The sequence below is a fragment of the Euleptes europaea genome, chromosome 8, assembly GCF_029931775.1.
Source record: "Euleptes europaea isolate rEulEur1 chromosome 8, rEulEur1.hap1, whole genome shotgun sequence".
Classification (NCBI taxonomy): domain Eukaryota; kingdom Metazoa; phylum Chordata; class Lepidosauria; order Squamata; family Sphaerodactylidae; genus Euleptes; species Euleptes europaea.
Window position 1 is genome coordinate 24281398 of NC_079319.1, and position 24536 is coordinate 24305933.

A 24536-nucleotide genomic window follows, 5' to 3' on the forward strand; every position below is an offset into this window, starting at 1 on the left:
TATGACAGACTAACATGTGGTTACTCCTCTGGAATACCTGATGAAAGATACATTTGCACACTTTTTGAATGCTGCCAGAGGGCAGTGTGCAGTTGCTAAATCTAGAAGCCCATGTGATCAGCTCTGCCCACATGACATCCCCTTTGCTGTGGTTTTGTCCTATTTGACTGTGGAAGGAGAACAATTGGATAGGAAAGACCAATGTGATTAGGTTCGTGTGCAGTGGGACAGCCATCAAGTACACAAGTACATGCTGTTACCACTGGGAAGATCCATCAGGTTTTTATACCCCTTCTCTTGGAAAATGCATTATGATAAAATTTGAGAACTCTGGTGCAAGAAAGGGTTTCTTCCACTGCCCCACCAAACCCCAGACAATGCTCTGTTGCATTCTACCTTGATTTCAGTAAGAGAGGTCTTTGGATAAGTGGAATTTATTTTAATCAGTACTGAGGGGGGAAAGAGCCAGCGTGGTGTAATGGTTAAGAATGGTGGACTCTAAATCTGGAGCGCTGTGTTCGATTCCCCACTCCTCCACATGAAGCCTGCTGGGTGACCTCGGGCCAGTCACAGTTCTCTCAGAACTCTCTCAGCCCACGTAGAGTCAGGCAGGCAATGGTAACTTGCCTTGAAAACTCTACGGGATCGCCATAAGTCAGTTATGATGTGATGGCGTGCACACACACACACATACTGTGTGGCCTTGGTAGAGAGACACAATGGAGCCAGTTTAAAAAATTCTCCTTAGCTGAGTCAGTCACGAGAGCTTCTGTCTCTGGAGTGAGACAATGGCTGAGGGTAAAGCAGGCTTCATCGGCAGGACACTGAGTTTCAGTATGAATAGGTTATTAGGAAACAAATTGATGTCCACACATGGAAACTGCTCACCAGGTAGCTTTTCAAGGTTTCCACACCATGTGCATGTATGTGCTGGTAACACCATTGCAATGCAGAGAGGTGAACTGGCTGGCACACACGGATGGGAGTTTTCCTCCTCCCTGCCACCGGCAACCACAAATTACTAGCAACAAGTTTATTCTTGCCGAAATGCCTGTGCTGTTAACGCACCACCTGGGGTCAAAGATCTTTGATAACCACAGAAAAAATGCATTCTCATACATTTCCATGCAAAGCTACTGCACTAACCGTTGGGCTCTAGATTGCCCCAATTAGCATGTCAACATGAGCAAAGGGTATATTGGTCAGAAAATGTGCCTAGCTTTTTTTTATAATAACTCCCCAAGTGAGTTCAATTTACAGAGAACTTTTTCAATAGGCAACTACCGCCACCAGAATTGTATATGCAACATATTGGAAAACTTCTACGGTTCCAGAAATGGCTGAATGGATCAGTAAATTATTTGACTTTGGTTTGATGTCAAAACTAACATGATGAAAATGAAATCAATAGACGACTTCACGTTGAAATGGAAGCCACTATATGACAAATGATCAAGTGTCTCAAGTGCCTCAGTTCTTTAGAGTGAAGAAAGGTAAAATGTTAAATCAGTATCTAGTAATTGAAGTTTGTAGTCTCAGTTTAATGGAAATAGAAATGTTTATATATGCATTTTGTTGGAACAGTTATTACCTGACTACAAATTAAGTGCTTTCAATTTGCCAGCCCTCTATTTTGTACTTTAGAAGAATGATAAATTAACAACTAGGATTAGAAACCAATAATTTAAATTTTAAGTTGATGAAGGGTGCATGTATCATTATTATTATATTGAAGCTTGGGCACAGACTTCTTCTTTTTTTCAATTTCCCCCCATCTTTTTTCTCCAGTTGTTCTTTTCTGTAGCCCTATATATAAAAATAAAAATTGTTTAAAAAAAGAAAGAAAATGTGCCTAGCTTTTTTAAATTGATGGACAGTTTAAAGAAGCTGGGTAGGGATCTAACTGTTGAAGGAAGCAAAATGGCACCTTCTATTATGGGGGCTGTTGGCCCTCGTGTCCCTTCTTCATTCATCCTATCAGCCTTGGCGTGGAATTTTCCAAAGGATTCTCTATGAATCTGAATGTGTCACTGGGTCACCCACTGGTTCCTTGCTGCAAATTCCAGCTCCACTCTCTTTATCTTTGCATCATACAGGAGAATTCAGACGAGAAGCCGAAATGGAGACAGAAGTGAAGCTATCAAGGGTTGGCCACATGCGTGCCTTAAAACAGCTCCACCACATAATGAAATTACACGTTGCCACTTCTGTGCTCCCTCAACATTTCAAAGGAATCCTAAGGATGTACTATTATCACTTCCCAGATGAAGGACCAGTCCGTTCTCATAATGGCTGTGTCATCACATCAGTTTTTCCTCTGGATTCGTCTTTAGCATGCTCCAACCATAATTTCAAGAGGGTCGGCCACTATGAATTACTTCCCATTCCAGAAGCCACTGGGCTAGGGTTGCCAACCTCCGGGTAGTACCTGGAGATTTCCTGCTATTACAACTGATCTCCAGCCGATAAAGATCAGTTCACCTGGAGAAAATGACCGCTTTAGCCATTGGACTCTATGGCATTGAAGTCCCTCCCCTCTCCAAACCCCACCTTCCTCAGGCTCCGCCCCCAAAATCTCCAGGTATTTCCCAACCTGGAGCTGGCAACCCAACACTGGGCTCCGGTCTAGAGTTTCAGCACTTAAGTGGAGGGCACTGACTCAGTGAATCTCCACACTGCACAGGCAGGGTCTCTTGGGGCATTTGGCCAACAGGCCACAGCCCTCCTGGCTTGGTTAACCAGGTGACACTAGAGAGCCAATCCAATATGCTGCTGGCTCGTACTGAAGACTCACAGCTCTGCTGCCTTATCCCTGTGGGTAATTTGTTAATGAGAGAGAGGAATAGTTAGGGAACATCTTGCCCCAGCGGCACTACATCTCAGCTGTGCTTCAATCGCCTTCCTGTTTGCAGATATAAAGGCCACAGCTGTGGCCTCCTAGCTCATGGCTCACAACCTGTGGCCAGTGATCAAGCCGGCCACTAGATTCAGAATCTGCACAAGCTGTGATGCGGTGATTTTTCTCCTTTGTCTTTTCATTGTATTTTGCTCGTTTACATTGTTGTTTATTTAAATTAGGTACTGTGGTGAACTGCTCATTTCAAGGAGGAAAGTGAGGCAATACGTTACTTAAATGCACAAATCTGAGCCACAGTCCAGTCAATGTACTTATACACCCAAAGGCCTGAGCCCCTGACAGCTTCCTGTTTACCCTCTCTAGCTGCCTTGCTAGTTTCTTTTTACTATATATATATATATATATATATATATATATATATATATATATATATATATATATATATATATATATATATATATATATATTCATGACTTTTGTCTCTCCTTCACAATGTACCTCTTGTAGTGAAGGACACACATACTGGAGTGCCAGTGGGAAGGCGAAGACTCAGAAGCACTGCCACTTGCAGAGTTACCCTAAGGGATTGCCTGTGGTCAACCTTGTGGACAGGCTAGTCTTGGGAAAGGCCTTCTAATTTTCCCTTTTTTCTGCACTGCTAATATAACATGGGAGCCAGTGTGGAGTAGTGGTTAAGGCATTGGATTAGGACCTGGGAAACCCAGGTTCAAATCTCCATTCACGCCATGGAAGCTTGTTGGGTGACCCTGGGCCAGTCACACACTCTCAGCCCTGACCCTGGCTAGTATCTGGATGGGAGACCTTCAAGGAATACTAGGGTCATGATGCAGAGGCAGCCAATGGCAAACCACCTTCGAATGTCTCTTGCCTTGAAACCCCCACCAGGGGTCGCCATAAGTCAGCTGTGACTTGACAACAAAAATATATATAACATAAAATTTTTTACCAACTGATAGTCTTAAACACCTCCAGTTTATTCCCCTGGATCAGACTGCCTTTTCAAACCAACCAAATATGTTAATAGCAACTGCCTCGGGACATAAGCATACAAATTATGTAGTGAGCAGTCAAACAACCTGTGCTTGAACATGTTAACTTTTGCAAGTGTCAACACGGTTACTCATAAGACTGAGGTTCTAGCTCTCCTAGCATTTTGTCTCTACACCATGTCAACCTGACCTGGTCTGCCGCTTCACGCTGCTTGTTGGACTAATTGGAATAGTGTATCTTGCAGAGCAAAATTAAAGAGGTAGTTGTTGGAAAGCTAGCAAAGGAAGAAAGAAGAGCAGGATTTTTCCAACAGTGCAACTTGTCTATAAAAAAACGGTAAAGCTGCAAGCACCAGATCATTCCTGACCCTTGGGGTGACGTCATATCCCGACGTTTACTAGGCGGACTATGTTTATGGGGTGGTTTGCCAGTGCCTTCCCCACTCATCTTCCCTTTACCCTCAGCAAGCTGGGGACTTATTTTACCGACCTCGGAAGGATGGAAGGCCGAATCAACCTTGACCCAGCTACCTGAAACCAACTTCTGTTGGGATCGAACTCAGGTTGTGAGCAGAGCTTGGACTGCAGTACTGCAGCTTACCACTCTGCGCCACGGGGCTCCTACAACTAGTCTATAGAAACAACATTAGCCTTTTAATTTTCTCCCCCTAAAAGCATGCAACAGAAATGTAGTCCAGGTATCTGACAAAGGCCTTTCCCAATCCTGCCACTTTTTATTGGAGATACCAGATGGTACATCTGAGCTCTGTTAACATACAACATAAGTGCTTCATTACTAAGCCACAGCTTTTCTCTGGCACTAGTTTGAGCAGCAAACTAGCCATTTGCAGTTAAGAACTCCTTGTGCAGAACAGCTGTTCTATCCACCTAGATCAGGGGAGACAGCAGCCTGTCTCCTTGTTCCTCCTTGCTTTATTATCGAAGTTGCCATCAGTGAGTTGCAGGATCTACTCCTTAGGGACATGTAACTATAAGGAAATGGGCTGGAACAGAAGAAACGTTTCCTGCTGCAAATCCTCAGGAAAACAGGATTACACTAATAGAACAGTTTATTTATGGGTTTCTTTTATTTGATACTGTAGAGAATACTGTACTCCATGCTATGACTGAATGGCCATAAACAGGAGTCTACATATTCACTCATTATGTCCTAGTAAGTGTAACAAGGCCTCTTCTTCTCCAGGCATGAAGAGGGGAAGGCCACTGGAGTAAGTGCTGCATTTCAGAGACCCTCTGAGCATCTCCAGATCCTGGCATAACCCAGATCTGTATCCACCCTCCTCCTGGGGAGGGGAGGTGGTTTTTTTTAATTTTACGTGGTTCTAGTTTAAGCTTCAAACGTGACAGGTGTTTGCTGGAAAATTAGGCATGTTAAAGTATACATCAGCATCATCGTCTAAGACTGGCATGCAAAAGTCACAGAGGGACAAACAGAGATGCAGCAGTAACAAAACAGGTCCAACACATTCCCAGAAAGTTATGTCTTACTGTCATGCAATAAAAACAAATAAACTATTTTTTGCTGCTTTTCATTATACACTTACAGTGTAGCCTGAAATATTTTAAAAGTTTACAGGTACAGCCACCTTCTTACCTGCATTAAGGTGTTTGGCTCACTACCTGTGATCTTGGAATATGGGTATTATTTCATATTTATCATTTTTAAGTCTTTCTAAATGAGCCCCAGGGGGAGGGAAGGTAGCATGGTATAGCCTGATCTTGTCAGATCTCAGAAGCTAAGCAGGGTCAGTACTTGGAAGGGAGACCACCAAGGAAGGCTCTGCAAAGAAAGGCAATGGCAAACCACCTCTGCTTCTCACTTGCCTTGAAAGCCCCTTCTTGGGGTCGCCATAAGTCAACTGCGGTTTGATGGCACTTTACACACACACACATATACACACACACAAATGAGCCCCAAAAGGCTTACTACACTGATCTTCTACTTTACATACTGTATCCTTCAACAATCCCACAATCCCACAGATCCTAAATACCTCTCAGGATTATCTCCTCTAAGTGTTTCCACATCAATTTCATACATTAGTATGAAATGGGGAAACCCTGACAATGCCCATTTGACCCCAGCCAAGATGGTCAAGTAGCTAAGCTTAGGAATTCCTATCTGAACTTCTACCATGCAGCGGGCTGCTAACCCCAGTGCAAAATTTCTGCTTTTGCCTGAGCTCTTGTTTAAGCAGAACCATAAGAAAAAGATCACAGCAGCCACTTACACTAAATCAAACTTACTGTATCCCCACTTGCATTTGCACAACATCTTGTGCAACCAATTTCTGAGCCCTATACTATATAAGGCGGAAAGTGCTAGGTGTTGCACAAGATCTTGCACCAGTGGAGCTGTGCAAGTCTGTTTATGTTTCCACTTGTGCATCGCTGGATCCAAGCCAATGCCTCCTATGACGTCTTGAATCAGCCAGGAGGTACCTACAGACAGAAGTAATCTGAACTGAAACCCAGTAGACAAACACTGACAATCTGAAGTCAGGCTGATAAAGCTGTGAAGATGGAAGAGAAAGGAGGGGTTGCTTCCACTGTGCATTTTGTCCCACTTTAAAATTATGGGCTTTTAGATCACATATTTAGGGAGGAGCCAGATTTTACTAATAGATGAATAAATAAAAATGAGGAAGCTGTGGAATATGATAGCCCATGTTCAACTGTCTCGGGTGCAACCTTAACATCTAATAAAATCTACTCCATGGCCCGACATCATTGTACTCTATTTTCCTCGGAGCATTTCAGGAACTATGCTCTATGCATATCCTGAACCTCACCAGCAATGATACAGGGAGAGGAAATGCACAATGTAATGATGTCAGGAAAGAAAGAATGGGGAAATTTTACTGTTTTCAGTAGCATTCCTGTGGGTTTTTGGGTTTTTTTTAGATGTTTCATCCTACCCTTACAAATTTCTTCAGAGGAACTAGTGGAGGATGGAAAAATATTAGTGGGGACTATCAGTGGTACTGCCAGGGCCAGGCTTTGCGACATAACTTCAGGGCCCCAGCTCAGAAGGGGAACTCAAAAGTAAGAGTTTGCATTTGAAGTATATGAAGCTCAAAGTCTAAAATAATCTAACTGCACCATTTTTTTTGGTGCATTTTTTGCTGTCAAGTCACAGCTGTCATATGGCGGCCCCGTAGGGTTTTCAAGGCAAGAGACGTTGGAGGTGGTTTGCCATTGCCTTGGAGGTCTCCCATCCAAATACTCACCAGGGTCAGGGCTGAGAGTGTGTGACTGGCCCAAGGTCACCCAGCAAGCTACCATGGCGCAAATGGAGATTCTAACCTGGGTTTTCCAGGTCCTAGTCTCACACCTTAACCACTACAGCATGCTGGCTCTCAACTACACCACTAGGGTCTAGGATTTAGTCTTGGTTCCTGTAGTTCATGTAAATGTGCTAACGCTATCTTGATCTAGTTCTCTGGCCAGAAAAAGCAAATCCTAAAGGTAGTCTAGAGCCCTGTGGCACAGAGTGGTAAGCTGCAGTACTGAAGTCAAAAGCTCTGCTCACGACCTTTCAATCCTGACAGAAGTCAGTTTCAGGTAGCCAGCTCACGGTTGACTCAGCCTTCTATCCTTCCGAGGTCGGTAAAATGAGTACCCAGCTTGCTGGGGGTAAAGGGAAGATGACTGGGGAAGGCACTGGCAAACCACCCCGTAAACAAAGTCTGCCTAGTAAACGTCGGGATCTGATGTCACCCCATGGGTCAGTAATGACCCGGTGCTTGCACCTTTACCTTTAAAGGTAGTCTAGAGAGCAGCGGGAAATCAAATACCATACTATATGCATTAGAGTTTCTATGCCTACACCATCATTCATAGATTTTGGTGTGGGGGGAATTCTGATTGAGAGTCACAGTACCTTCTCCTTAGCCTACTTTAAAAGAACCCATCAGAAATAAAAGTAGATATAAAGTGAATAGCCACAATGGGTCAGTAGAAGAAAATCCACAGGGACACTTTATCTATAATACAATATGACAGCTTTCAAATTAAGCTTTCGAAGTCTCCTTCTTTCCGTGCTTTCAGCCCTTCCTCTCCTTTTCACAATGCAGACCCTTCGAAACACAATCAGAATAAATCACTGTAAGTATGTATCATTTTGAGTGCAGAATTTAGAGGGTTTTGTTAAAAACAGATTTAAATGTTTGGGTGCAATGGACACACTGCACTGTTAACTCTTCCCTCCTTAACATCTTTTAATGAAATTCATCCTCAGGCAAACGGCTCATTGCACAATGAGGGGATTTGTCTCACTAAGCCCTGCCAGGATGTGGTCTTTCATCAGCAAACATCAATAGCCCCAAATCACACAGGCTATTGATGAAAGCCTTTCTAAACTCTTCAACAAATGGACTTCCTTCTTGCAGTATTAAAGTAGTCCTTCTATTCCTGGTACCATAATGGACTGTCTTCTCTCCTGAGCCAGGAAATCCCATAAAGATACACAGCCATATCATGTCACATTTAGCACAGTGACCCTTTGAGAGGTTTGTATCATTGCACTGAGGGTAGTTTTCTCCTCTGGCTTCACCCTGCTCTATAGAAACATAACAGCAGCCTGCAGCCCCAAGTCACCCTTTATTAGGAACCTTGTCTGAATCCTCACATTCGTAGCAATAATTGTGGCAAACCGTTTGAGATCCTTGGATAAAAGCAGCCAAAGCAATGCGAACATCTTTACAAACATTAATCAAAGAGTCACACCACTGTTAATCAGAGTTGGAAGGGACCACCAGGGTCATCTAGTCCAACCCCCTGCACAATGCAGGAAATTCACAACTACCTCCCCCAACATCCCCAGTGACCCCAACCCTCCCCCCGTCATGCAGGATCCCACAATCAAAACACTCCCGACAGATGGCCATCTAGCCTCTGCTTAAAGACCTCCAAAGACGGGGATTCCACCATCCTCCAAGGCAGCACATTCCACCGTTGAACAGCCCTCACCATCAGAAAGTTCTTCCTAATGTTTAGGTGGAATCGCTTTGCTATTAGTTTAAATCCATTGCTCTGTGTCCTAGTCTCTGGAGCAACAGAGAACAAGCTAGTTCCCTCACTAACATGACATCCATTCAAATATGTAAACATGGCTATCATGTCTCCCCTCAACCTTCTCTTCTCCAAACTAAACAAACCCAACTCCCTAAGTCTCTCCTCATAGGGCATGGATTCCAGACCTTTGACCATTCTGGTCCCCCTCCTCTGGACACGCTCCAACTTGTCAACATCCTTCTTAAATTGAGGAGCCCAAAACTGGACACAGTATTCCAAGTGAGGTCTGACCAATGCAGAATACAGTGGTAGAATTACTTCCCTTGATCTAGACACAATACTCCTATTGATGCAGGCCAGAATTGCATTGGCCTTCTTAGCCGCCATATCACACCGTTGACTCATGTTCAGTTTGTGGTCCACTAAGACTCCCAGATCTCTTTCACATGTACTGTTGTCAAGCCAACTATCTCCCATCCTGTACCTGTGCCTTACGTTGTTTCTGCCTAGGTGAAGTACTTTACACTTCTCCCTACTGAAATCCATTTTATTGCTTATGGCCCAGCTCTCCAGTCTATCAAGGTCATTCTGAACTCTGAACCTACCCTCCAGGGTATTAACTACCCCTCCTAACTTGTTGCCATCTGCAAATTTGATTAGCATGCTGTCATACCACTCACTCAATGCTGGATGTAACGTGAAAGAAGAGCCAAACCATGATTTTCACTAACAATGCCCTGTACCACCCATTCCCAACTCCTAGGAAACATCAGTTGCTATGCCCTGACCTGGATAGCCCCAGGCTAGCCTGATCTCATCAGATCTTGGAAGCTAAGCAGGGTCAGCCCTGGTTGGTACCTGGTTGGTACTCTTAAAGCATCCACAATTTTTTATTTATTTGGAATATATATGGCATTACCAGTTCACTCTTCTTTGCAAACCAACTCTGAATACTGCAGCACAAATATGTGTTTAACAAGTATATTGCAAGCTGATGCCTTACCTTTGCTTCTTCGTTGACATCCCAAGTAAACGACACTGCATTATAGGCAATTTCTTCAATATTCCCAATTGTGTTGAAGCTCTCTTTGTAATCAGCTGCAAGAAACAGAGAGACAAAAAAGCCCATTGATGCTTTTGTTAAAAATAAGGCTGCAGCATGCAGTTGAACTGTTAATTACATTAACGGAAAAGAACACAGTTTAAGAAGGTAACCCTGTACATTTTTTATACATGCATATGAAAGCATATTTATAAACAGGTCGTATTTATATTTATGCAGGTAGAAAGCATATTTATAAACAGAGGCATTCCAAAGCTGTGCAAAACAAAGCAGAGAATGCTTGGAAGATGATTTGTGAACCATATGAACATGGAGAAAGCATTTTTTTTACTTTTCTCATATACAAATTTATGCAGACTTGATTAATCAACTAAAATTCACATGACTAAATTGAGCAATTTAGCAATTCCAATGAAATCATAAACAGAGTTGCATTCTACTTCATTGTATTTAGGTGTTATTCTGTTTGTGATGGCACTGTAAGATATCTTTAATTGGGTGACAAAGCAAGTAAGAATGTATTTTCCCCTTTTCACCCAGGCATATTTTCATGTTACACCCCACTGGTTTTTGCTATTACTGATATAATTTGCCGTTTCTACCCATTGGTGTAGTTAACCATGCCAGATGCTTATTTCATTCACTGTATTAAATTAGCCAACGTCTTATTGGAGATTTGATTTGGTGGGGGCTGGTTTTCAGTACAGGCAATTATTACATGGAATTCATGGAAAATAGCAAACACTGAAAAGTTATCAAAGTTAATGGCATTGTTCATGGTTGCTAACTTTGGTTAGCTTTAACTAAGGTTTGAAAAACAGTGTCTAACCCTTGTTTAAAAAGTTAACCATGGTTAGTGCCAGGGGTAATGTAATTGTACACCACGGTTATCAGTAACTGGAGAAGGGAATGGGGAATTCATATGAGTGAGGGATGTAAGGAGTTTGTGAGCCTCTGGCATTCTGGTTAAAGGACTGCTAGCTTTATGCTTATACTATGCTTCTACATTCAGGGGGTTTTCTTTTCAGATGAGTTGTTCACAGAACTGGATTCATATGGATTTCAGCTCCCTGTGCAATGATACAAGTACTACAAACCACCAAGGCAATTTTTTTCTTTAAAAAAATAACTTTCAAAATAAACCCAGGAAAAATTCATCACTATATATCTAAGTCTGAACTGGTTCTAGAATGCGGATCAAAAATTCATACAATGGGGACAAGGTCAGACAAGAGGGATTTTCCCTTCAAGCCTGGGACAAGCTTCCACAGACTCTTCCAGTCTGTGCTATGAGGAGAAATAGTAGATAGGTGAGTGAGAGAGAAGGAAAGGGATGGGGTTGTGAGGGGAAAATAAAGCTGTAGAGAGAACAGGTGGGGGAAGCAGCTGCAGGAGCTGCTGGAGGAGAAAAAAGAGGAAAAGGAGAGAGGTTATTGGGAAATGAGATCCTCCCATACATCCTCATGGGTCCCCCACTTGTAATTTACCTATTAGCCAACAGGACATTAAATGACATGACTAAGAATTATGCTAATGTCATCAGTAGACAAAGACACCTCGTACATGTGACCAGGAAGGTATTTATTCTGTGTCGACACATGGAAAATGCCTCTCCCATTCTCTTGCCATCTGCCTCTCGCTCTCGCTCTTTTTTTTGCAAACCAAACACATTAACTGGAATTAAGTGACGATTTAATAATTTCAATGATATTTACGTGACAGAAATCTGACTGACATAACTAAAAGCATTCATCGGTTTGCCTGTTTCAGAGAGCTGGGATGCTGTCAGGACAAGTGAAACAATGCTGCTGGAATGTCTGAAACACTGCAGGGCCCAGAAATCTGTGGAATTTTCAAACAGGAGAAAGCCACTTTTCACAGGATACCTACTACAGGAACATGAAACAAGACTAGCCAAGGAAGTTAATGTATGACACCCACTCCTCACCCCCCCACATACATTTCTTACCAGACAATAATATACACGTGTCGTGGAAAAGGTTGACTCAGAGAAATGAAAATGAGGGCATACCTACACTACTCATTTATACCAGTTTTACCCTAGTTTAATCACACTTGATAGTGCTTTGCATTCTATATCCAGTTTAGTCTTAAGGACGGAGTCAGGTGAAAGATGGTTGAGTTAAAATATGACACAAAGGTTTTACAATGAACACTATGAGAGTAAAGGCTGACAATACATGATAAAAACCACTTACTATACTGAGAATACTTGATAACCTGGGAAAAAGGTGATTATGGGAGGGTACCATATGACAGCATGGCTCACATATTTTAAAAAATTGCTCTAAATGCCATCGGGTAACTCTGACTCTGAAAGGCAGAAAGTGTGCAATTCTGGTCAGCTGCTAAGTGTCACAAACTGGCATGGGAAATGGATATTGGATGAAGAGGGAGAGGTAATGGAAAGCAAGTGAATAGGAGGAGGATTACTCTGTTGCCCAGAGCAATCCCAAATTCTTAGCCTATTTCTACGGAGAACAGTGCTGATCCTTGCATTGTTGCTAGAACAAGAGACCGCAGGTAGAAGTGGCAGGAAAGAACAAGCAGGCTGAATATTACAAATCTCTTCTAAGAAAACAGAACTTGCTCGAGTGTTAATGGTAAGGCAAGACTCATAACTGTGTCATTCAATGATGTAAAGTAAATCATACCACCACCACTTTCTTTTTTTGCTTTTGAAGGCTACTATACTAGAGCACAGTGCTGTCAACAACCAGATTAGGGTCCAGTATGAGATCCAGTTAGGTACCCCTGCTCTAGAACAGAATCCACTTCAGGTAGGGTTGCCAGCTCCAGGCTGGGAAATAACTGGAGATTTTTGGGGTGGAACCTGAGAAGGGCAGGGTTTGGAGAGGGGAGGGACTTCAATGTGGTATAATGCCATGGAATCCACCTTCCACAGCGGCCATTTTCTCCAGGTGAACTGATCTCTATCAGCTGGACATCAGTGGTAATTCCAGGAAATATCCAGCTACTACCTGGAGGTTGGCGATCCTAACTTCAGGAAGTCCCCTTCCTTGTTCCTCTGCAATGGACCACAAAGTACCAGTAATCATGTATGCTTACTGGGCTCTTTACTTACTCACCAATGTCAAGAACCCTTTGCTTAGCCGTGTGTTGCCGGGAATGCCAGTATTTCCAGTGCTTCAGCTGTTCATCTCGGTTTTTATCTTCACTGAAGACAACCATGACCACACTCTGCAAGGACCACAGAACAATCATTAGATGGGTTAATGGGACTGGCTAAGCCTAATTGCTAAGAGAAATACTCTTTGCTCATTTTAAGTTTTGGTGTTGAATCACACCTACAGTGCATTTTGTTGCATTTCTGATGGGAAGCAAGAGGTGGCAGCACTGCAGGTAGCAACTCATTATTATTATTATAAATATTATTTTTGCTGCCAAGGCACAGCTGACTTATGGTGACCCCGTGGGGTTTTCAAGGCAAGAGACGTTCAGAGGTGGTTTGCCATTGCCTGCCCCCGCGTCATGACCCTGGTATTCCTGGAGGTCTCCTATCCAAATACTAGCCAGGGCCAGCCCTGCTTAGATTATAAGATCTGGTGAGATCAGGCTAGCCTGGGGCAACTCCACAGGTTTAGCAAAATCTTGCTGAGGCAGACATGATGTCCGTCTGCTAAAGCACCAACATCTGTAGTGTCTTTTGAGAAAATTCAAGGTGTAAAACTTTTAAAGGGACCAACACACCTCCTCTTCATCCTTGTAACCTAATAAAATCTCTAAGAGCACGTAGTATCAAGAGGCATCATCAGGAACTGGGAACAGAGTTAGGGCAGCAAGTGCATACAAAGCAGTTTCCTTGCTTCTCAGAACCACAGTGATAATATATGCAAAAGGCATTATACAAGCAGTAAGTATTACTAATATAATTATTGTACCCCAAATTTTGAACTCCTTTCCCCAGAATGCTTTCCAAAGGGACAAAGCTAGGCACTTTGAATCCTTTTATATAGTGACACTGAACACTGAACCTGGGGCTTTATACATACAAAACATGCTGCTGCTGCTGCTACAGCATGAATCTATAGTAACTCTCCAGCGTCTACTGTAATTTCTGCCAGAGACAAGTGTCACACAGCAACTACAGATCTGGCACGAACTCTTCTAAATAACAGTTAACCACTGTTGTAACTTTTCCTTAGAAGGTGCATTTAATTAAACAGCTCGAGCGTGTGTTGGAACACAAGTCACTGAACCAAACTCTGCTCCAAAGAAGAGTGCAGCAAGCAAAAACCAATAAGCCATGAGCAAACTAATATTCTCAGGAAATGCAACCATACCCTGACTTTGCTGATTGGGTGTCTGAAACACTTGTTGTCTCCAGTCTCGCTCAATGTGATGGCATAAAATTGCCCTTTGTTTAAGTAGGTCATTGGTCCCTCTCCTTGCTTTTGGCGCAGAGATTTGGTAGCTTCCAAAGTATATCGAAATGTGCTGTTGCTAAAGAGAGGGGCGAATGGACAAATAATTACATTTTCATTCAACACAGCCTCCGTGATCAAAAATTCAGTTACAAAAGTGGCTTGACATATTTGGTCCATATCTTACATAAAACCACGTGAATGGAGCACAATGACAAAGACAGGCCGGTGCAGTGGTTAGGGTGCTGGGCTTGCAAAGGAAAATGTGAAGCTCGGTTGGGAGCCTGCATTTATAACAGAGTAGTCCTAAGGAGGGCTACTCACAATACTAATCGGGACTACTCAATGAGGCTTACTTCCAGGAAAAATGTTCCTAGGATTGTACAGTAATTTCTCTCAGTCTAATTTATCCCACTGTGGGTTATGCAACTAAAAAGCACCACTCCGAGCTCTTGGGAGCTAGTGCAACAAAAATAAATAAAACCTCTAAGTAAACACCACTACATTTACAACTGAGCTTGAATATACAGACTTTCAAGATTTTCTCACAATGAGACTCCTGAGAGGGTTTGCTGACAGCCGAGCAAACACACCACACCCTTTCTCCAAAGGCCAGACATTTGGCAAAATGGCATTATTGTCCCCCAATCCCAGCATTGGCAAACCTGCCCCTAGGATTTGGACAACTACAATTCTAATACTGTGTGGTAGATTGAACTGAATGTGAATAATAGCCATTGACGGAGTTGTTAAAAATAATGAAGAGTAAAGTATATGGGTGGATTCATTAGTAATATATAAATTGGTTAACCTATATGTATTAGTTAAGAATGATAGCCTTTATATGTATTAGTTAAGAATGATTTTAAGCAAACAAATGTTTTAGAACACAGTCTTAAGAATGACATGTTATTGCTTAGCTCTTATTAAGGCTGTTGGGAAATGGCACCCTTTGGTTCTTTGTAGAACCAAAAGTTCTTTGTAGAACACCCCAACTATGAATATACAAGGTCTTACAAACACAAAACACATAGGTTGTATTCAGACATCATGACAAACCCTCTGGTCGTGAAGGGCATGAGTGTAGCTTGTTGCCATGCTTATATGCTCCCATTGCTCCCCTCTTTCCTTCATGCACAGTCATAAGCCTTCCTGGCTTTGAAAACTGTGACTCAAACACCAATTTGACTAGGCATCTACATTTGGACTTCATGGCAAACAGGAGTTTGATTCAAGCCTTCCAAACCCAGATTTTCGATCAGGCTTGAAGAAAAGAGGAATGTGGCAGGACAAGAGCTCAGCAAACAATTTTCAATTTCAATACCTTTATTGGCATACCAACAAGCAGTCAATAGCTCAGCAAACAAGCTCTGCTTTGTTGGGATGTCTGAATGCAGCCATGTTTGTTATCTCTTACATTTACAAGCTTGACAACCACCCTCAATGAGTTATCAGAGCTGAGATGGGATTTGAACCCATAGCCAAATCCAACATGTCAGCCACTGTGTACACCACATTGGCTAATATACATCTTGGAGACATACAAGCTTACAGTTCGGCATGCTCTCAATATAGATAAAAGCACCCGTTCTCTGTTTAAAATACAGTCCAATAAAGAACAGGCTCTAAAGGAACCGGTATTTGTTAATCATTTATTTTACACCCCCAGTCCTAGGCGCAAGTGCATGTATTCATTATGCCATTATGACATCTCTGGAACACCAAACAGCATGACTTTTTTGATATTATATCACCCACTTAGTTGTTGGCATACCCCATTCTAAGATCTGATGCGCTGGCACAGCATGTCTTAAAACTGGGCAGCGGGAGTACAATGAACAGAGAATTTACACAATTCTGCTCTAGCTATCAGTCTCCAAAGATTTCTTTTTATATTTTGGCGTCTCCTGGAAAGCCGGCTTTTGTGTCATTAGATCACCAACTGGTAGGAGGCTGCTACTGGCAGGAGAGTAACAAGTAACTCCAGCTGTCAGAAGCTGGAGAAGGCATCGAACTACTCTCTTCTACAGTGGTTTGCTGTCGTCCTGCCAGGAGATGACCGAACACTGGACAGATTATCTTGATGCTGCTACAAAAAAGGAACGCTAAAGATGCTACCATGTGGTGACAAATAGTATCAGGTAGGCCACTCGGTATTGTGGGCTTCCACCCTGGGTGCCACTGATGTTCGGTGGAGCACCAGGAGCAATGGGGGGGGGGACGGACCGGTGTTGCATCAACGCCATGATGCCACTCCTGGTGTAAACCAGAAAGTGATATCACCATGTTGGAGTGACTCTCTAGAATTCATCCAAAGGTTTTGGGTGAATCCTAGAGAAATGCCCTGACGCAGTGATGACATTTCCAGGTTAGCACCAGAAGTGACATTGTGGTGTCGTGGTGATGCCCATTTCATTGTCCCCATACCCCAGCATCTCCTGCTGGTTAAGAAGAGCCAGTGGTCCATCTAGTCCAGCATCTGGTTTCACAGAGTGGCCAAGCAGTTGCCCCAGAGAGCACACAGGGCACAGAGGCCCTCTGCTGATGTTGCCTCCTAGCACTGGTGTTCAGAGGATTACTGCCTCTGAATGTGGAGGTTACCTTTGGTCACCATGGCTAGTAGCCATTGAGGGTCCCTCTCCTCCATGAATCTGTCTATCCCCCTTTTAAAGTTACCTATGCTTGTGGCCATCACTACCTCTACTGGCAGTGGATTCCATAGTTTAATTAAAAATTGAGTAAAGAAGTATTTTCATTGGTCTGCTCTGAATCTGTTTCCTAACAATTTCATTGGGTGACCCTGAGTATTCTGGGAGAGGAAGAACAAAGCTCCTTCTATCCACTTCCTCCACCCCATGCATAATTTTACAAACCTCTTTCATGTCTCCCTTTATCCATCTTTTTTTCTAGACTAAAAAGCCCCAGACTCTCCAGCCTTTCCTCAAAGGAAAGGTACACCAATCCCATAATCACCTTGGTTGTCCTCTGTACTTCTTCCAATTCTGCAATGTCCTTTTTGAGATGCACTAACAAGAACTGCACACAGTATTCCAAATGAGGCTACAACATGGCTGTATACAAGGGGATTACTAGATTGGCTGTTTTATTTTCAATACCTTTCCTAATAATTCCTCGCATGCAGTTTTGCCTTTTTCACTGCTGCCACCCACTGGGTCGACATTTTCATTGAGCTTTCCACAACAACCCCAAAGTCTCTTTCAATCTCAGTTTCAGCCAGTTCTGACAAAGTATGAAGCAGCACCTCATTCACAGAGCATAGACAACATGGGAGGGTAAGGGAGAAGTGGTCTCTAAGATGGATCCTGTCAAGAGACAAGCCATCTTAAAGGAATTTTCCAGCTTAGTTCACTGTTCCCTGACTCTCTGCTGGTGTTAGTCACCCCTACACTGGTGGCTACTCATCAAGGACATCTTCTCAGGTCTGTTAATAAGCTCACACAATTCAGCTGTGAATCTTGTATGGGAGGGGGAACTCACCCTGGAAAGTACCATGGATACTGCCCAATGATTGGTTAAGGTGGTCAGGAGGTTACAGTCAGCAATTTTCTATAAGTGTAGCTAGAGAGACAAATCCTTATTCTGTTACCTTTTCCTTCCTATCCCCTCCTTGCAGCCAAGAAAGTATTTGCATTAAGCTCTGGAAACTCTTTGCCTTAAGAACCAACTGCGCTGTTAGGACTCCAGTAACTAAGACAGCTAGTTAGTTGTATTGTTTTGGTGCATTACATTGTCACTGAACTATATACCTTGTTTTAAAATCAGGCTGAAAAGTAATTCCTTTGTGCTGGTCCATCAATAGCAATGCAGCATTCCGTTTATGAATAGAGACTACTGCAAAATTCAAACATAATATACCTAACCTATTTTGCAATCTCTTTCCTAGACCACAGGGGAAATTTTTTTCCAAGCAATCAAATTGTGCCCTGGAGCAGAAATAAAATGTAGTTATTATTAAAATGCAGTTATTATACAGACCAGCTTCTAATTTATATTTTTTTACTCTGGCTGAATCAACAGAAATAACTCCACTGATCTTAGTGAGTACTGGATTCAGACTTTGGCTCCATGACATCCATATTTTTAAAGCGAGGAATACGTTTGAATTTAGGAGACAGTAAAATCGAAAGCTTTAAATTTCAGTTTTTTGTCTTGCAATATTGTAGTAGCCCCTTTGAGTTCAACATAAACTCAATGCAGATCTAATTTTGGTGGCTTGGTAACCAATGAAAAACTACTCTTCTAGGGTACAGCTCTGCGTCACACAGGTAATGTATGAAAGGGTGGATATCATGGGGGTTGTCCTTCTCAACTTGGCAGGCTCCATTGTTTTCCCATCACATGATACAAACGTCCAGGGAATATATGTACATCTTGCAACAGTGTGTGTGACGCCAATCTCAAGGGCCTTTTCCACATAAATGCAACAGTTGCTTCTGCCACACTAATTCTGCCAGTGATCCATCCAGCTCAATACTGTCTGTTTTGATAGACAGTGTCCTCCCTGCCACAAATCTTCTCCTGTACAACTAGAAGCTGGCACACTCTCATCAAACTTTGTCCCTCTCCCCTTTAAAGGCAGCACTACAAATAGCACATGTCTTGTTGCAGCTTCCCTCCTCTCACTAGGATGACCAGAAATGTCTTGGGAGAAAGGAGGCCCATATGCAGATCAGTGTGGCCAGCCCCTGCTCTCTGAACCCCCAACCAATCAGCTGTTACTTGGGCACTGACTTTTTAAAGGGGGAGCTTGAGGGGGTCCTGGTAGGACTACCAGCCAGTGGCAGCCATAGAGTTTCTGACGATTCCTAGAATGACATGACATCACTTCTGGTCCGTCCCCCCCCCAGAAGTGATATAATGTCATCACCTGTTGGTAATTTTTTCCCTTCCTGCTGGTTGCCAGAGAACCAGAGGTGAGAGATTTCCCACCCCAGAGGGTACATGGCAATCCTTCCTCCTGGCCAGAGTGAGGGTCTGCTCTGTCCATGACAGTATGTATCAAAAATAATGAAAAAGTGCTAGCCACTCTGACAATATAGATTTCATGTCTGGAATTTCAAGGGAGAACAATAAAAACGCTCAGTTTTCAGGGTTTGATTTTGCAATTACTTTGCCTTGAGCTGCGCTTGTACTGTATTTCAGCTTTCTGTAAGTTTGGGGAAGTACGTGAGCAGTTCTGACACCCTAAGTTCTTAGTGACTCACTGGGAGATGAATGAATGAAAGATGTGGAGAAGAAATGTCAAAGGATGAATCAGTGGTAGGGCTGCCACTAAGTATGGTTCTAACAAAATGGTGGCTAATCTGGAGTCTGTAATCCATATATTTTAACCTAAGGCCTGTCAGGAGTGCTGTGTTTCCATTTCCCATCCATCATTCCTACCTACCTGGCTGTTTGTTCGTAAATGTATTCCTCAGGCCCCACAGAGCCACTGCGAAATTTCTGGGGGGAAACAAGAGAAAATACGTATCAAAAAGTATCATTCAGTGAGTGGATTCAAATTATTCATGATAGGACACTGAACATTCATTTTAAAAGAAGGACAAGGCAACAAAGAAGTAAACATTAGTATCCCACATGCTAACCTCCACTTTTCTTGTATGGTTTTTACCTTAAAGGCTGACTGAGAGAAAAACCGAGAGCCCCTTCCCTTTTCCTTCCCTTCCTTTCTCCCTGTCTCTACTCCTGGAGGACCTACAAATCTGGGGTCATTTTGGTAATCTGTCTGCAAATATTATTGACCAACCCATCATTAGGACAAATCAGTATAATCAGATAGGACAGTAGATGGCCATCTTTTAACTTAACATTAGTGACTATAGTTTTAATTCCATGTTTAAACCTATATTATATTGCATATATTGTTGTTGGAAGCCGCCCTGAGCCCGACTTGCTTGGAAAAGGGCAGGGTATAAATAATTTTTTTAAAAATTACTCTAGTTCTCACAGAACTCAGGTTGTATCTCGGTCCACCGGAAGGATTTTCAATCAGATGAGGGCTGCTAGTTCCATACTCAATTCCAAAGCATGCTGGCACAATTTGGATTGGGCTAGTGGAGTGTGGAACGAAGGTGCATAAGCTTTCTCCCTCACACTGTTTTCCTGACCTGAGATGGTCTAGAAAGCCACTATTTGCCTCATAGCAGGTCTGAGGAAAACCCGATGGTGCGCACAGAGGTTTATGCAATGGGGTAAATAACGGCCTCCAGCTTGTTTCAGGTCAGGAAAACAAGCTTCAGCATCCTCTTTTTCATAATCTACCCTACAGGATTATTGTGAGGGGGAAATAGCATTATCCCATTCATAAATACCATCCTGTGCTCCTTGAAGATATAAATGTAGGGATATAAAATGTGAGCAATGAATAAAACCTGACAAACTTCCGAATTCATAGTGTTCCCATTAATAGACATACCTCTGCACTGCCATCTTTGAAGGTATCACTGTAAGTACTATCAGGAGTACTGCGTTGGTCATCTTTCATGTAAGTCGTATGGGGTGTGATGCTGGGCACTTCATAATGTGCATGTTCAAATATAACCCCCCGATGCTCTTCATTTTCACCCCTTGCATAATGCACTGATGGAGCCATGTAAACAGGGGTGTAGTCTTCTGCTTTTACCACCATGACTCCCGTCACAGAAATTGAGGTTGGGCTTCCAGACACACCGGTGCTGAACGGCTCCCTTTTGGACGTCTCCAGCTGCTCCTGATTCAAAGAGAGATTCACAGGGACCGTTTTCAGTACCTGCACTCTATTTTCATCACTGTTGTTCAAGTTATTCTGAGCTTCACTGGTGACAAGACAGCTTCTGAAAAAAGCAAACAAAACATCATGAATTGAAACTGTTTCTGTTTTTTTTTGGGAAGAAATCCCACAGTGATTATCTTCAGAAACCATTTTCACCCAAATTCACCAATCTCAATCCTGAGATTGATATCCCAACCTTGAGCACATTTATTCAAATATCCCACTGATTTCAATGAGACTTGTGCGCTAAAGATTGCAGACTTAAGATTTACTATGTGCCTTCATATGGAGCACCAACCAGGAAAAATGTTCGCAGCCTTGCCATCGAAGTGAACATGAATGAATAGCCGCTTTTGTTACACGCTACCAGAATCCTCCTGGGAGCCTCATCTACAAATGGCTGCACTATTTTACGCTGTCAATTACTTTAATGTCGGGATCTTGAGACCACTTCTTAAAGCTTTGCAAATCTTACTTTTCTCTCTCTCTCCCCCTTTCTTTTTAGCATATATCACAGCTGCTTTCTTTAGCAATCTCCTTTCATGGTGTTTTATTTTGTTTTCTGGAGGCAAGAAAGAAAACCACCAAGCTGTTCTGCTTCTTCCATGTAGACATCCAGTAAAATTTTCTGTACGCTGTTATAAAATACTGTACCTTTTTTCTTGGTCTTCTTGACTGTCACTCACTTTGTTAACAGGCAACAGCCTCTTATCTCTTGGAACCTGAAACAACAGAACAGACACTGTATGGCTTCAGGATAGTACAGTCTTTTTTTATCAATATTTCACTGAGGTTTGGGATGGTGGATCTAGATTACAAAAGGAAACGGTGGCCAAAATTCCAGACCCAGCTTTCAAAACAAGCTTTATCTGGTCTTTGGTTGCCTGCAGAACTTTAAATCGAGGTCTCATAAAAAGTTTGCTCAGGGTGTTGCTTGTAAGGAAAAGTATTCAAGATGTAAAAGAGAGAGAATGAGTCCATATGTCCATGGTTCCTTCTCTCTTTGAAAAATGGGTAATAGTGTAGTACACCAAGTTCAAGTTAATTCATGCCATCATATTCCCTATTACTATGTATGGGTGTGAAAGCTGGACATGTTTTACTTAATCAAAATGTATATGCAATGAAGAAAAAATATCAACTAATGTATGACATGAAAGATACATTTTCCAGGGTCAGCTCTTGTTTTGCAAAATACAAAAGAGAGCAATAGAACAGGCAGGTGTGGACATTACGGAGGGCTGGCCCACAACCCACTGTCAGAGGCTTCACGACCCACTTTTGGGCCCCGACCCACAGGGTGGGAAACACTGCACTAGTGGGTCTGAGAGCAAAGTGATAAATTACAGGTGTGGCAGCAGAGAAGCTTATCCAGCAGTATGGCAGTTTCAGGGTTGTTGTTTTTCTGGAGAAATCATATCTTGGAGGCTGGCATGGCAGAGGTAGAAAGGATCACCTCCAGAGCAATTTTCAGTTCACAAAACACTTTGTATAATTGTAATTGCCTTCCATGTGATATTCCTATATATGCAAACAAAACACTGCTGTGCCGAGTTGTCATGAGCTGGCTGTGCAAGGAGAGAATAAAGTCCATACAGGTCATGCTGCCTTAGGAAAGAAATTGAATTTCTTTATTGTTAAAGAAATCCATACCGTGATAACAAAGGAGAGATGGGCATTCTAGCTATCTAACTCAAGGACAAAGAATTCAGAGATATCACTCCCTTGAAGGTCGGAGAGAGAAAGAGTTGGCTGGAAGGAAGTCCCTGAGAATAGCAATCTGGGATCAAAGAGATAGGAGCAGAACCAGCAAGAGGAAAGGATACAGAAGGATCTGACCTGTCTACCTTACTAACTCTACTGCTCCCTCTACAGTACTGGTGTACTTGAAGAAGAAGAAGAGTTAGTTTTTATATGCCGACTTTCTCTACCACTTAAGGGAGAATCAAACTGGTTTACAATCACCTTCCCTTCCCCTCCCCCCACAACAGACATCTTGTGAGGTAGGTGGGGCTGAGAGAGTGTGACTAGTCCAAGGTCACCCAGCTGTAGGAGCGGGGAAACAAATCCAGTTCACCAGATTAGCCTCCGCCGCTAATGTGGAGGAGTGGGGAATTTAACCTGGCTCTCCAGATTAGAGTCCACCGTTCCAAACCACCGCTCTTAAGCACTACACCTTGCTGGTGCAAAGAGAGGGTGCACTGTCATACTCTTCCAACAGAGTCTACATAGCCCCTTTCATCTGGGACCTTTGGCTCCAGAGGAACTGGGACATGCGCTCATTGGATTTCATCTTTTGCATTTTTAAAAATCTTTCAGTTTTGCTGCACTTACACCCCCGATTTCCAGATGAACACCATAGAGTCTGGCTTACTCAGAAACCCTGCATATGCCCCACTGAAAACAATGAAGGATGACCTCTAATAGAAGTTAATTGATGGCACCAATGCCTATTGTGTGAAATAATTAGGGTACGATTAGAGCTTACTTGAACCCTAAACTAAGAAAAGATGGAAATGCATGATGGCAATAGTTTATTAATTCCCTATCTCTACTCTGCCATTACTGGACATTCAGAAACAGGATGGGGGTGATACTTGCTCCACCTATGACACAACAGGAGTCAATGCCACTCATCTGGGAGGAGACAATTTGGGCAGTATAGGGATGAGCAAGTGAGATGCATAGAAAGGCCAAGGGTCTGCTGGTCTGGACAACGACAGAATGGAATGAGTACCAGGTAGAAAAGAAGTGTGGTCAACAAGGAGTACAACACAGGGGTGAGGCAGCCAATGGCCAAAAAGAGGAATATGTGGGAACAAAAATGGCGTCACCATGCTTGGGGGGCTCCTGCACAATGACTGCTGAGGCCAGAGCTGGGCAGTGAAATGAGAACTAACCAGTGGCCAAGTCGGTCCTTTGCTTCCTTCTTTCTGGCACAGCACCTGCGTCCATCAATGAGTGGACAAGGTGGAATGGCAGCAAGGTGAGTGGCAGCGCCTAAGCAATGGAAAGATATGCCCTCTCCTGCCCACACATATCTGCACTTTTCATTTCTCCCCCCCCCCCCCAGCATGGTGTAGTGGTTAACAGCGGTGGTTTGGAGCGGTGGACTCTAATCTGGAGAACCAGGTTTGATTTCCCACTCCTCCACATGAGCGGCGCATGCTAATCTGGTGAACCGGGTTGGTTTCCCCACTCCTCCACATGAAGCCAGCTTGGTGACTTTGGGCTAGTCACAGCTCTTAGATCTCTCTCAGCCCCACCTACCTCACAGGGTGTCTGCTGTGGGGAGGGGAAGGTGATTGTAAGACGGTTTGATTCTCCCTTAAGTGGTAGAGAAAGTCAGCATATAAAAACCAACTCTTCTTCTTCTCCCTGCTTTTATCCC

General features: G+C 43.0%; 1 protein-coding gene across 2 annotated transcripts in view; it reads right to left on the reverse strand.

The window, feature by feature from the left end:
- The window catches only part of GRHL2 (grainyhead like transcription factor 2), a 94037-nt gene that overhangs the window by 48516 nt on the left and 20985 nt on the right, over window positions 1-24536 (reverse strand). Inside the window, exons 3-8 of one of the 2 annotated variants that reach the window (XM_056854277.1) lie at window positions 21800-21867; window positions 20810-21203; window positions 19781-19836; window positions 14293-14446; window positions 13078-13189; window positions 9908-10002 (exon numbers count right to left, since the gene is read on the reverse strand). In XM_056854277.1, the coding sequence (XP_056710255.1) occupies window positions 9908-10002; window positions 13078-13189; window positions 14293-14446; window positions 19781-19836; window positions 20810-21203; window positions 21800-21867 (879 nt within the window). Of the gene's footprint in view, window positions 1-9907; window positions 10003-13077; window positions 13190-14292; window positions 14447-19780; window positions 19837-20809; window positions 21207-21799; window positions 21868-24536 lie in introns of both variants that reach the window. The other variant, XM_056854276.1, reaches the window with a different exon arrangement.